General features: G+C 40.4%; 1 protein-coding gene across 2 annotated transcripts; it reads right to left on the reverse strand.

Moving 5' to 3' along the window:
• Positions 1-573: 573 nt before the first annotated feature.
• LOC109751339 (protein TIC110, chloroplastic) lies at positions 574-6,923 on the reverse strand. 2 transcript variants are annotated; one of them, XM_020310233.4, is made up of 12 exons: positions 6,287-6,923; positions 6,018-6,077; positions 5,133-5,256; positions 4,965-4,997; positions 4,778-4,876; positions 4,030-4,096; positions 3,773-3,837; positions 2,845-2,939; positions 2,036-2,160; positions 1,850-1,950; positions 726-869; positions 574-632 (listed from the first exon to the last, which is right to left on the reverse strand). In XM_020310233.4, the coding sequence occupies exons 1-11, from the start codon at positions 6,748-6,750 to the stop codon at positions 762-764; spliced, it is 1,341 nt and encodes a 446-aa protein (XP_020165822.1). In that variant the 5' UTR covers positions 6,751-6,923; the 3' UTR covers positions 574-632; positions 726-761. The 2 variants fall into 2 exon arrangements, with proteins under 2 accessions (XP_020165822.1, XP_020165821.1); XM_020310232.4 differs by having other exon boundaries at positions 574-869.
• Between the last annotated feature and the right edge of the window lie 4,706 nt (positions 6,924-11,629).

The raw sequence follows: 11,629 nt of genomic DNA on the forward strand, positions 1-11,629 counted from the left end.
ATCAAAACATTTTCAATGTTTGCCACAAAAGAAAAAACAGATTTTTTATTTTTTATTTCAAAATTTTCTGATTTTACTGTTCATCATGAGCTCATTTGAGCTCACGAGCAGAGAGAACTTTCGATACAAGTTGGTCTACTAGGACCACAATCATTGCACACGAAGCGCTCAACCAAAATGCTCAAGATTAACGTTCTCTAGAACCTAAAGTTAATATTTTAGCACAATTTTAGGCCTTGAAGTTGCTGAGGGCATTAAGTTGTATTCTACTCCCTTCCGCTCCAAAATAAGTGTCGCCGATTTAGCACAACTTTGTACTACATCAGCGACATTTATTTTAGGATGGAGGGAGTACTTGGCTAGAAAGTGGTCACTGTTAGGAAATCTCATAGTTGTCCCCCTTTCACTTCAGTGCATGTTTTTATTACAACGGGTGGAAAGCACAAGTTACAACATGATTTGTTGTGGGAAACTTACAAGTCGTTACAATTGTTCTTTGGTTTAGTTATATACTTGTATGATGTGTATGGTTTACATGGTTATTGGTATATGCAGTTTATGCAGAAGGGCATGTTTCTTTTCTGTTCACGAAATTCTTTTACCTGGTAACTGGCAGAAATACAAAATGCTACCTGAAAGGCAACAATTCCGAATGACATTGTTTTCTCTCTGGTTATTTCCATGCAACAAAGAAAACAGTATTCCTGAACAAATAGTAGCACAACCTTTTACTGTGTAGCGATGCACACGCACGAGCATCATCATGCTGGTACTTGAGATTTAACATCTGACATTACTCCTTCTATGATTGCTTCTGCCTCACGCTTCCCAAGCCCAAATATATTCCTCAGCTCATTCAAGGGACCAAGCTGCATTTTTGTCATTCACAGAAAGATTTCTGTTAAGATGCTAACCCCCAAAACACATTACCATATTCAGTAGAAAAAAGTATGGGAATGGTCATAAGGTGATTTTGAACAATCAAAACCATGAACCGTTTGAACACACATACCAAGTTGGCAAGTTGTGTATTGCAGTTTGAGTAGCAACGAACAATAACAAGGTTTGAAGATAGTTCAATTGGGTAAAGCTAATCAATCTACCATGTGCGCTCCCATATAACCGACAGAAATAGCTCGGTACAATCGCAGAGATGCATCATCAGGAAATAGCATTGCATGTGAGGCTGAGGCCACATGTCATTGACACATTGACAATATCCTCCAATTTAAGTACTTTTAAAAAGAAAAGAATTATTCAAGTGATAAGTGGGGGTCTAATCAAGTAGGGTTATGTAAACTCAAGCTAACTGATCTAATGCTAGGCATAATTCACAGTTGTATTTGACAGTAAGCATAATTTATCGCAGTTTCTTAATGGGCACGATCTTGATACTCAAACAAATGAAACATGATTTTTCAGCCGTTATTATTTCTTAACAACAGCTCAACACCTTAACATATTATCTCCTAATTACTTACCAGTTACCATTAAGGTTGTGAAATATATAGAAATATAAAATACATACAAGATAGAGCCTGTGTGTGTATACAGCAGTTTCTACAGCACCATCATTTACTGTACAAACCACTTGATCTAAGATTACCTAGTCTGGAATGCTCAAAATTCAATGGATTAATTATGTCCACACAAAATCCAGACTATTTTGAAGATTCCCAGCCTCTTGCTAACTAGCCCTACTCAACTTAAATCAAGAAAATTCGCAACAGTTGTGTTTATTCGAATTGGTCATTTCATAGGCCTACAGAACTAGTGATGCCTTATTTCAGGTTAACATTTCAAAAGGAGCATCAAATTAATTAATTAAATGCGTAGAATGTGGAATCACCTTCTCATCATCAAGACGTCCATCTGAAAGTACTTCTGTTGTATAGGCCGCATAGAGTATCTTTAGATCACCAACCATTTTATCATGATCAAAATCTCCAGCTATGCAAGACATTCACAAGAACCAATCTTAAGCAAGGTCCAACCAATCACATATGAATTAAAAAAACTTTACAACTTTAATCACCTAACGAGATAGGTCCTAGCCCACGTGCAAATCGGTCGCCTTGAGGAAACTTGCTTAGAACTGTTAGCAACTTATTGAATGCAAGGATACTATTCACCTCACTAATGACCTCTGTGGGAATGTTCCTGTAATCAGAGATCATATGGTTTAGTATCAAGGCAAAGAAGTGTTTATGTTCTACATCGATGCATAGAAAGATTCAGATGGCTTGACCACTTCTCCAACGGGAGCATCTATTTGATAAATATTGGTCAAGAAAAGCCCATGCAGTTTCGTACAAAGTATATTGTTGATATTCACACATTCCCTTGGAAGGCAGATGGCTCATTTTTCTCACTAATAGTTAATTACCACCAAGTAGTGAAGGCAGAAATATCCATCAAATTTAAGCCTATATCAACTTTTTTCGAAAAGGAAATCACTTCTATCAACTGGTTTGAGTACATATGTTATTGCTTGTGATAGACAAAACAACACTGAAAGCTTGCAACTCCAACAAGAACAGGACTGGCCTATGTGTGGGAAGGTGGCATGTGATGGATGACTTCTTGCTGTTAACAAGGGAGAAAAATATGTTGTTCCTAATTGCTACATACTATCTACTTTCCTCATTATATATCACTTGAAGTTACAACAAATTAAAAACCTGCATCAGTTTAAATAAGAAACACCATTTTTCTTAAAAGCATTATATTATGGGTAACATTAATTCAAGTTTTCATGTTCTCGTAAAAAAAATCAGGTTTTCGTGCAAAGTCTCAAATGATAAATTCTGTCAGCAGGTTTTTGAAGATAAGTAGGCCTCATACCCTGCACTGGTATTGGACTTCAATATGGATAAAGCAGATGAAATGTTTTCTTGAACCAACTTCTTGGCATGCTCCTTGAACATGTCAGCAGCAACCTGCAAAAAATTCAAATATTCAGATATGCTACAACACAACATGCTTAGATTGACAACAATTAAATATTTGAAGGGAGCTGCTACGCGTCGGCCGGCGGATCTTTTTAAAATACCCGCTGCCTCGCGAGCCGTCGGATCTCGCTTCGTTGAGCAGCCGAACGTGTCATTCCCCATTGCAACATAGGCAATGTTGCAGAGACATCTTTGCAACAATGATCATGTTACAGAAACCTTGCAACAGAGGTAAGGTTGCAGTTTTTTTTTGCAACAGGATCCTTGTTGCAGAAACATTTTGCAAAAAACAAGCATGTGCGGCTAGCAGCTGTGTCCGTCGCTATTGCAACATAGTCCTTGTTGCCAAAAAAAGCCGCCGTGCTGACCGATTCTCGCGAGTACCGGCGGCAATCGACAGCACGTAGCACGCTCACGAGGTCGTGTCCCTCCGCTCCTTCCTTCCCTCCGATTTAACTCACAACCACATGGCCACGTGTCGAGCAAAGGAGGCGGCGGACATGAGAGCGCGATCAGCCGGCTGAAAGGTAACGTTTCCCATATTTGAATCACTTTTATGTCGTCTGTTGTCTAAGGCTCAATTTGCGGTTGCTGAAGTATGATGTGTTGTGCTTATTCTGCAATCTGCTGCAGAAAATTAGCAGCCTAACTCTTGTCGGGTGTACACAGTACATACCTTTCCTTTTTTTGGCGAATTGTACAGTACATACTTAGATTTTATGCTATTTGGATATAAGTGATATTATGCCCCAGGTACCGGTGAAGATGAAAAAGCAACTGAAACCAATCAAGCAGTAAAATTGTGACAAGAAAAGGGTTACCTCATCAAAAAGTTTATATGCAAGTTGTACTCTCCTCACTTCAATGAGCGTGCCTATGTCAAGACCTAGAGAAATATCATACGTCAGAGATGAGAAATGCAAAAAAATAATATATCATGTAATCAGTACGATAACAGAAGGTACCATTCTATCTTCCCTACTCTAAGTCTAATCCACCTGACAATGTTATACCCTGTAAGAACAATATGACTTAAGAATGGAACTAATGCCTACAGAAGAGCGTGTTTAAACGATACCTCTTCCAATAGACTTGAGCTCTAACGCGTATAGAATTTTGGCATTCTCCCGCATAGCAATATCGATCTGCCAAAATATCATGACAATGAACAACTACTATGCCAAACAAGACATGCAGAAATACAGATACTTGCACCAGAGTAATTAGGAATGAGAAGCTCAAAAGGTATGCTCTGAACTACTAGCAAAAAGGTCTCTGAGACATATGAATGTGCAATATGTACATGTTTCAGCCTTTCAGGAAATCTATGTCCTCGTGTTCGTCAACACAAAGCTATTTGCTTTTAACTACTACTATCATTTTTATTTGACATGTAAATTGGCCATGACAAAATTATGTGGGCACGTTTGTAGCAAAAGACGTCATTATTATTACAATTTTATATTTTGTGCCAGGTAGTCTAGCACGCATGTTGGACGAAAGGAGTATTTCATTTCCAATACTTGTAACCTAAATTAGTGGCACCGAGAGTTTGGAATTCCAGGCAAAACCTTCGGCCTCCGTCCACGACTTGCATCACGAACGGCACAACACTAAGCAATGAGCATGCTAAGCATGATTTGAGAGGCCTCTCAAGGTGGCAAATTTAATAAAATGGGAGCAATTACATGCCAAATTTGACCGCGACATTAAAAAAAATACCATAATGGTGGTGGCATTCTGCTTTCTTGATAAGACTAAGTCACAAAACTGAGGCATGCTATGCATAGTGGTAAATGAGTGACCATTATCTTATACTAATGTACCTGATAGTCTGTGATCCCGAAAAGATGTTTCCATGGAAGTATGAAGTCTGATGCATCTCCGAAGACAAGATTTGACACAAAAATTAACTTTTGGAATGCCTATGAAATATTTCCCATAGTTAAACAGAATTAGTAAACAGTTTTAGGTATCCATTGTGCATAATTACTTCCAAGCAGAGTCACTTACATCGAGTCTCTCTCTGTATAAGCGTCTACCAATCTATTACAGCGAGCAAAGTGAGACGCGTAAGGCGATGGGGAGAAAACAAAGTAAATGTGAAAATGGTGAGTAAAGTCATAAGAACACCTGATATAGATACTAAGATATAGAAGTGCTTGGATCATGAGGCAATACCGCCATGTGCATATTTGCAGCATCCACATCATCAAGTCCAAGAGCTTTTTTAAACTTTTTAATAGCTTCAACCTCAGTACCTTTGAGAGCTTCATGTCCTGGAGGAAGTACTGAGTAAACAAAGCTGCGGAAAGAATGGATAGGATAAAGTATAAGCGAATGGCTAATGTTCATCAATGGCCAGATTGTTAAGATGTGAACTATATGTAGGTGATGTTTTCATTTTACTTCTAAAAGGGGAAATGCATGCTACATAAAAGCAGCAAAGTAAGTGCTTTATCATTACCACAGGACCAAATAAAGTAATCTGAATTACTCCTATATAAGTAAAGAAGCAAGTGTGTTAGCGTTGTGCAATATAGGTTGCTTGAAATTAGTAAGTGGCTAAGGGCCACAGCAAGAAGCCTCGCTTGTATAGTAGGATAAAGGCGGTAACAGGGCACACAGAGTGGTGAATGCCAACAATGCCATCCAATACTGTCATTGCCTCATTGGCCCATTAAGAGTTACAATACTCAGCAACTTGCTCAAGCAACAATTACTTGTATCTGAAATTTTGAACCAAAGATGTTTTCAGTTACCAAATTTCCCGAGGGTTTTTACAGGCAACAACAGCTATAAATTGAATTGATGGCTTTGAAAAAAAAACTTGTGTTAACTGTTAAATTATCAAACTATTTGACAAAACATACAAAAGCAGTTCAAGGGAATATCATGTGCACACAGAAGTGTCGTTATGAAATATGTGCAGTTAAAGCTTGCATCCTTGAACCAAAAATCACTGCTGTACTTAAAGCCAATATTTATCTGTAGTCTTGCACACACCATGTTCACAATCGTGGAAAACAACTGAACAATTTCAGAGGTGTCAAGAGGGAGGCTCACCTGGCATACAGGTCACAGAGCTCTGATTTGAATGCTGCATCTTGTGTACTGACTCCATATCTGAAACAAAACAAATGATAAGCTAATGGACTAACTCCATTTTGTGTAGTAACAAAGAATTCAAGTTTCAAAACTGGACTAAAACACTTAAGAAAATGCTTTTTATGGAAGAAGAAGAAGAAGAAATTTGACGTAATCACACGGCCGCTAATACACACAAGTGAAGAGCAAAACCAAGCAGCAACTAGTGGGCGGCATTCCAGACTCACTTGCTCGCGATGGCCGCCACCTCACTAGCCTCCAGCGCGGTGGGGTCGTCAGAGCCTGCGACGTAGTTGTGGAGCCCCACGGCGGCGACCTCCGGCACGACGGAGTTCACAGCGGCAGCCCCCGCAAGGGTGGCCGCCCCGAGCACGGCCGCGCCCGCGACGGCCGTGGTCCGCGTGCCGCCGTAGCGTGTCCCGAGGGTGTACCCCCCTGCCGCCGCCGCGGCAACGACCGCGAGCTCCAACACCGCCCGCCCCGCGGGCGGCAATGCCTCCACCAGCGGCTGCACGCCCGTGAGCTCCTTCCGGCCGCCGAACACCTCCTCCCCCTTGGACGCCGCGGCGACGCAGCGGAACCGCCGGCCGCGGGGGCGGCTCCGCGTGGCGGAGGGGAGGAGCGGGGAGGAGGAGGCGGCGGCCGCGGCGGCGCGGGGCGAGGCCTTGGCGGAGACGAGTGAGAGCTCCATTGCTAGCTTGGGCGATCACGGCTGCCCGGGACAATATATGGTGGCGGTGCGTTTCCATGAGCGGAGCCTAGCAACATCATATGGTTGCGCGGTTGAATAGATGGAACGATGGGTGAGTTTGCGGTTTCGAGGTGCGGCTCGCGGATTTGGAGGCTCGGGGCCAGGCAATATGTGTCCGATATGCCACTACTCCGTACCTTATGCAGTTCACATACTTCTTTTTCTTATTAGTATTAGTAGGAGTATATATATTTATTTATTGTTGAATATATGCATACTTTTCATTAAATTTGAACTGAAAATGCAGTGGATAAAACATGATGAAAACAATATACATGATTATTTGACTAGAGAAAATACCAATCAAACTAAACATGTGATGTCATCGACAAGATCAAGCTGGCTCTGGCAGAGGAGCGGCGATAGAGGCATGTCGGCGGCTCGTTCTGGCGGCAGTGGTGGTCGTTTGGTGGTCTCGGAATCTCAATGTAATTTTTATTTGAGATGCTTTGTACTCCCGTTGAACTTTTATAGTAGATTTGAAAAGCTAAACATGTGATATGATGTCTAGGATAAAATAATGTCTTTGTGTCAGAGTGCAAGTCACAATAACCCATGATCCGTGACAAAGGGATACAAACACATATGGTGTGGTGGAAGAAGATGTGTTCGCACTATCATCAAATGCCATGTCATCAAAGCGAACTTCGACGTTGAGGGAGTCGCCGTCATTGGGAGTAGTCGTGCGCAACCACGTTGGAGAAGAAGCCAGTAATTGCACGAGAGCGCTTTCAAAAAACATGATCACCTACGGGTTTACAAGAGGCGTGGTTTCGGATGCATGTTATCTCACCCGCAAAAAAAAAGAATGCATGTTATCTCACTTCGTAGGTGTACATGACAAAGTGAGATGAAAAAAATGATAGATGACACAAATCTCTGGAACCGGGTGGCATGTAATTAAATGTTCACAAGGTCACTCTTCTTCAACGGTGGTGGTATCTAATATTACGAGTTATGCTTCCATTATTCACTTTGTTATGATGATTGAGTTGCCAGACTTCAAGGAAACAGTGTCACCACCAAGTATAAACACATAACCACTTGTGACCTTAAACTAATGAGCATCAGATATTCAGTTTGAATCACTATAACCCTCCAGTATCCTTCTGTATCAGATGTAGTGAAGCTTAGTTTACTTTGTTAGGTTATGTAATGGTTGGGCACTCCTAGAACTTTGACAAAATGTTTTTTTACCGACAGTACAAAATCCCTTAATAGTATGTTAATAGGGTTTATGGGTGTAGGGTCAAGGATATGGTATTAGTTATATCTAAAACCATACTCTCAACCCTAAAAGCCTAAACATTTGTTACATGTTAGGTAATTATGAGGCACTTCTATAACTCTAACAAAAGAATTGGATTTGGCATGAAAATACTCAAAATAAAACAATATGTTATATGGTTTAGGGCATGGCAATATGAAATATCATAATATCTAAATATTGCATTTGTTACCTAAAAGGCTAAACTATAAACCCTAAATATGGTATATGGTTTAGATCATGCTCTAACAAAATATTTTCATGTACAATGCAATGTTTCCTTTAAATTAGATATTCTTTTTATAACCATTGTTTGCTCATAAATCCAAATATATATTTACATTCCTCCAAAAATCCATGAAACTTTGAGGGAATGATCTTTGTACACACGTCGTCATCTAGTAAAAATATTGACTTCATTTGAAGTAGGAAAAATATCAGTTTACTATTTTAAGGAATGCCCTTTTTGTGGCCATCACAAAGCAACTAGTATTTCCGTTATATTGTTACATCCCAAATCATTCATGTACGTTGCTACTTGTGAACTATGTTGGGATTTCCTCGAAGAGAAGAGAATGATGCAGTGCAGTAGAGATAACTATTTCTCTCAGTTAAGAATCAAGGTTATCAATCCAGTAGAAGAACCACGCAACACCTCGTTAGCAGCACCTGCACACAAACAACAAATTCTTGCAACCCAACGCGTACAAGGGATTGTCAATCCCTCGATGCTTACAAGCAAGATTTAATTGTATAGTGATAGATAGATAGATCGAACAAAATATAAAATAAAATAAATAAAGTAAAAACGCAGCAAGGTACTTTTGGTTTTAATATATGATAAAAAGTAGAACCGGGGGCCATAGTTTTCAATAGAGGCTTCTCTCTTGAAAATAGCATACAGTGGGTAAACAAATTACTGTTGGGCAGTTGATAGAAAAACAAATAATTATGACGATATCCAAGGAAATGATCATGTATATAGGCATCACGTCCGAGACAAGTAGACCGAAACGATTATGCATCTACTACTATTACTCCACACACCGACCGCTATCCAGCATGCATCTAGAGTATTAAGTTCATAAAGAACGGAGTAACGCCTTAAGCAAGATGACATGTTGTAGACAAAGTAAACTCACGTATGAATATACCCCATCTTTTTACCATTAATAGCAACAATACAATACGTGTCATGTCCCCTTCTGTCATTGGGATTGAGCACCGCAAGATCGAACCCATTACAAAACACCTCTCCCATTGCAAGATAAATCAATCTAGTTGGTCAAACCAAATCAATTGATTAGAGAGAAATAACAATCATGCATAAAAGAGTTTAGAGAAAACTCAAATAATATTCATGGATAGATCTGACCATAAACTCATAATTCATCGGATCCCAACAAACACATCGCAAAAAGTCATTACATCAAATAGATCTCCAAGAACATCAAGGAGAACATTGTATTGAAGATCAAAGAGAGAGAAGAAGCCATCTAGCTACTAACTATGGACCCGTAGGTCTGTGGTACACATCATCGGAAGGGCAGCAAGGTTGATGCAGAGCCCCTCCGTGATCGATTCCCCCTCCGGTAGAGTACCGGAGAAGGCCTCCACATGGGATCTTGTGGTTCTGGAACTTGCGGCGATGGAAAAAATATTTCGGGTGGTTCTCTGATGTCAGGGGAATATTTGAGAATTTATAGAGGTGGAATTAGGGTTGGAGGTGCCACGAGGATCCCACAAGCCTGGGGGGCGCCCCCCTGGGGCGCGCCCCTCGATCTTGTCACTCCCTCGTGGCTCTTCTGGCCTTCTCCCGAACCTTCTAGGGTCTCTTCTGGTCCAGAAAAAATTAATCCAAAGTTTTTTCTCCATTTGGACCCTTTTTTATATTGATTTCCTAAAAAGCCAGAAAACAGGCAAAACATAGCAAATGGCACTGGGCACTAAGTTAACAGGTTGGTCCCAAAAAAAATCAAAGATTAATACTATAATAGCATGGAACAATAAAAAATTATAGATACATTGGAGACATATCAGACTTCCCCCTAGGCATACTTTGTCATGATACATAGAGACATGATTTCGCTAATACAAAGTTTGAGGAGAGCATCCAAAGTCTATTTTTGCCCTAGTTGGCACTCTTATGAACCAAGTATATCCCCCCCCCCCCCGATCCTTTTGACCTGAGGATTTGGCACATTGTTGGAAATATGCCCTAGCGGCAATAATATTGTATTATTATATTTTTATTTTCATAATTAAGAGTTTATATTTCATGCTATAATTTTTATGATCCTGGAATATGCGATTCAGTGTAAAACTCATATCCACGTGTCAAATGATAAATGGTAAAGAATAGGTTACTGGTCTTGCCTCTAAGACCGGCTCAAGTATTGTTGGTGATCATGTTTTCCGGATCTTAGGATATCGTTAAGTGTAACGATAGTCCTAAAACAACATTGAGAGTATGATGTTAGAAGAATGATCATATTGACTCGTCCCAAACTTCTTTGTTATACTTTAAGATAATATCGTCTGAAATCAATTGTTATAAACAGAGTGTTGACATGTGTTTTAGTTCCTTAGACCATGAGAGTATCGTAGTCACTTACTACTGTACGGTGGACTTTAGGATTGCTCAAACATCATTTGTAATACGATGATCATAACGACAACTTACAGGTTCATCGGAAAGTTTGACAAGGGACTAGGTAGCTCGAGAGTGGAATTTGTTCCTCTGACGATGGAGATATATTCTTAGGGCCCTCTCGGTGTGACGGCATCCATCATCATCTGGATAGACACATGTCACTGTGTCACGGGGATGCCGGAACACTTTAACGAGAAAGAAGGACAAAACATGTAACGAGGATGATGGTATAGTGAGCATGTGTATGACTCAGGAGGATATCGATGCATCTCGGGTTTTGTAAAGTATCGTGAAGCAAAGGGAACATCACATGATAACCAAAGGTTCACCCGAATGCCATTCGTATAATCATAGGGATCGATATGGACGTCCATGGTTCCGCTATCGGTCATTGAACGAAAGGGTTTCGTTCATGTCTATGTTTTACCGAACCTGCGGGGTCACAAGCTTATGGTAATCACGACATGTTCAGTGTTAGTAGGATGAGAGTATCAATTATTTATTTGTGGAATTGTTTCACTAATATTTGAAATAGTTTTGAGAGGACCTGGAAGTGTTTCGGGGTCACCGTAAGGGTTTCAGAGTTTAACGGCAATACCGCTATTCCCGATAAATAATATATAGGTAGAAATGTTTCCGATGATGTTAAATTAATAATAAAAGGCTCTAGTAATTGTCAGGAGACTTTCATATTTAATTTAATATCAAGGGGCCTTAAAAGGCCAAGTGGTGGAAGGAGAATTGGGCCACCATGGCACAATAGGGAAGGCGCCCCACTTTTCCAAGTGGGGAGGCCAAATTGGAGTGGGGGAGGGTTCCCCCTCCCCCCTTTGGCACGCACACCAAGGAGGGGCTTTCCTCCTTGTGTGGCAGCCCCTCCTCTCCCCCAACAATACTAG

This window comes from Aegilops tauschii, chromosome 1, assembly GCF_002575655.3.
Source record: "Aegilops tauschii subsp. strangulata cultivar AL8/78 chromosome 1, Aet v6.0, whole genome shotgun sequence".
Taxonomy (NCBI): domain Eukaryota; kingdom Viridiplantae; phylum Streptophyta; class Magnoliopsida; order Poales; family Poaceae; genus Aegilops; species Aegilops tauschii.

Coding starts and splice junctions, on each gene's coding strand:
- LOC109751339 (XM_020310233.4), bottom strand. CDS start 6,750: ATGGAGCTCTCACTCGTCTCCGCCAAGGCCTCGCCCCGCGCCGCCGCG. Junction 6,078..6,286: donor GTGGCGGCCATCGCGAGCAA/GTGAGTCTGGAA, acceptor GTTTTGTTTCAG/ATATGGAGTCAGTACACAAG. Junction 1,951..2,035: donor GCTAGGACCTATCTCGTTAG/GTGATTAAAGTT, acceptor TGTCTTGCATAG/CTGGAGATTTTGATCATGAT.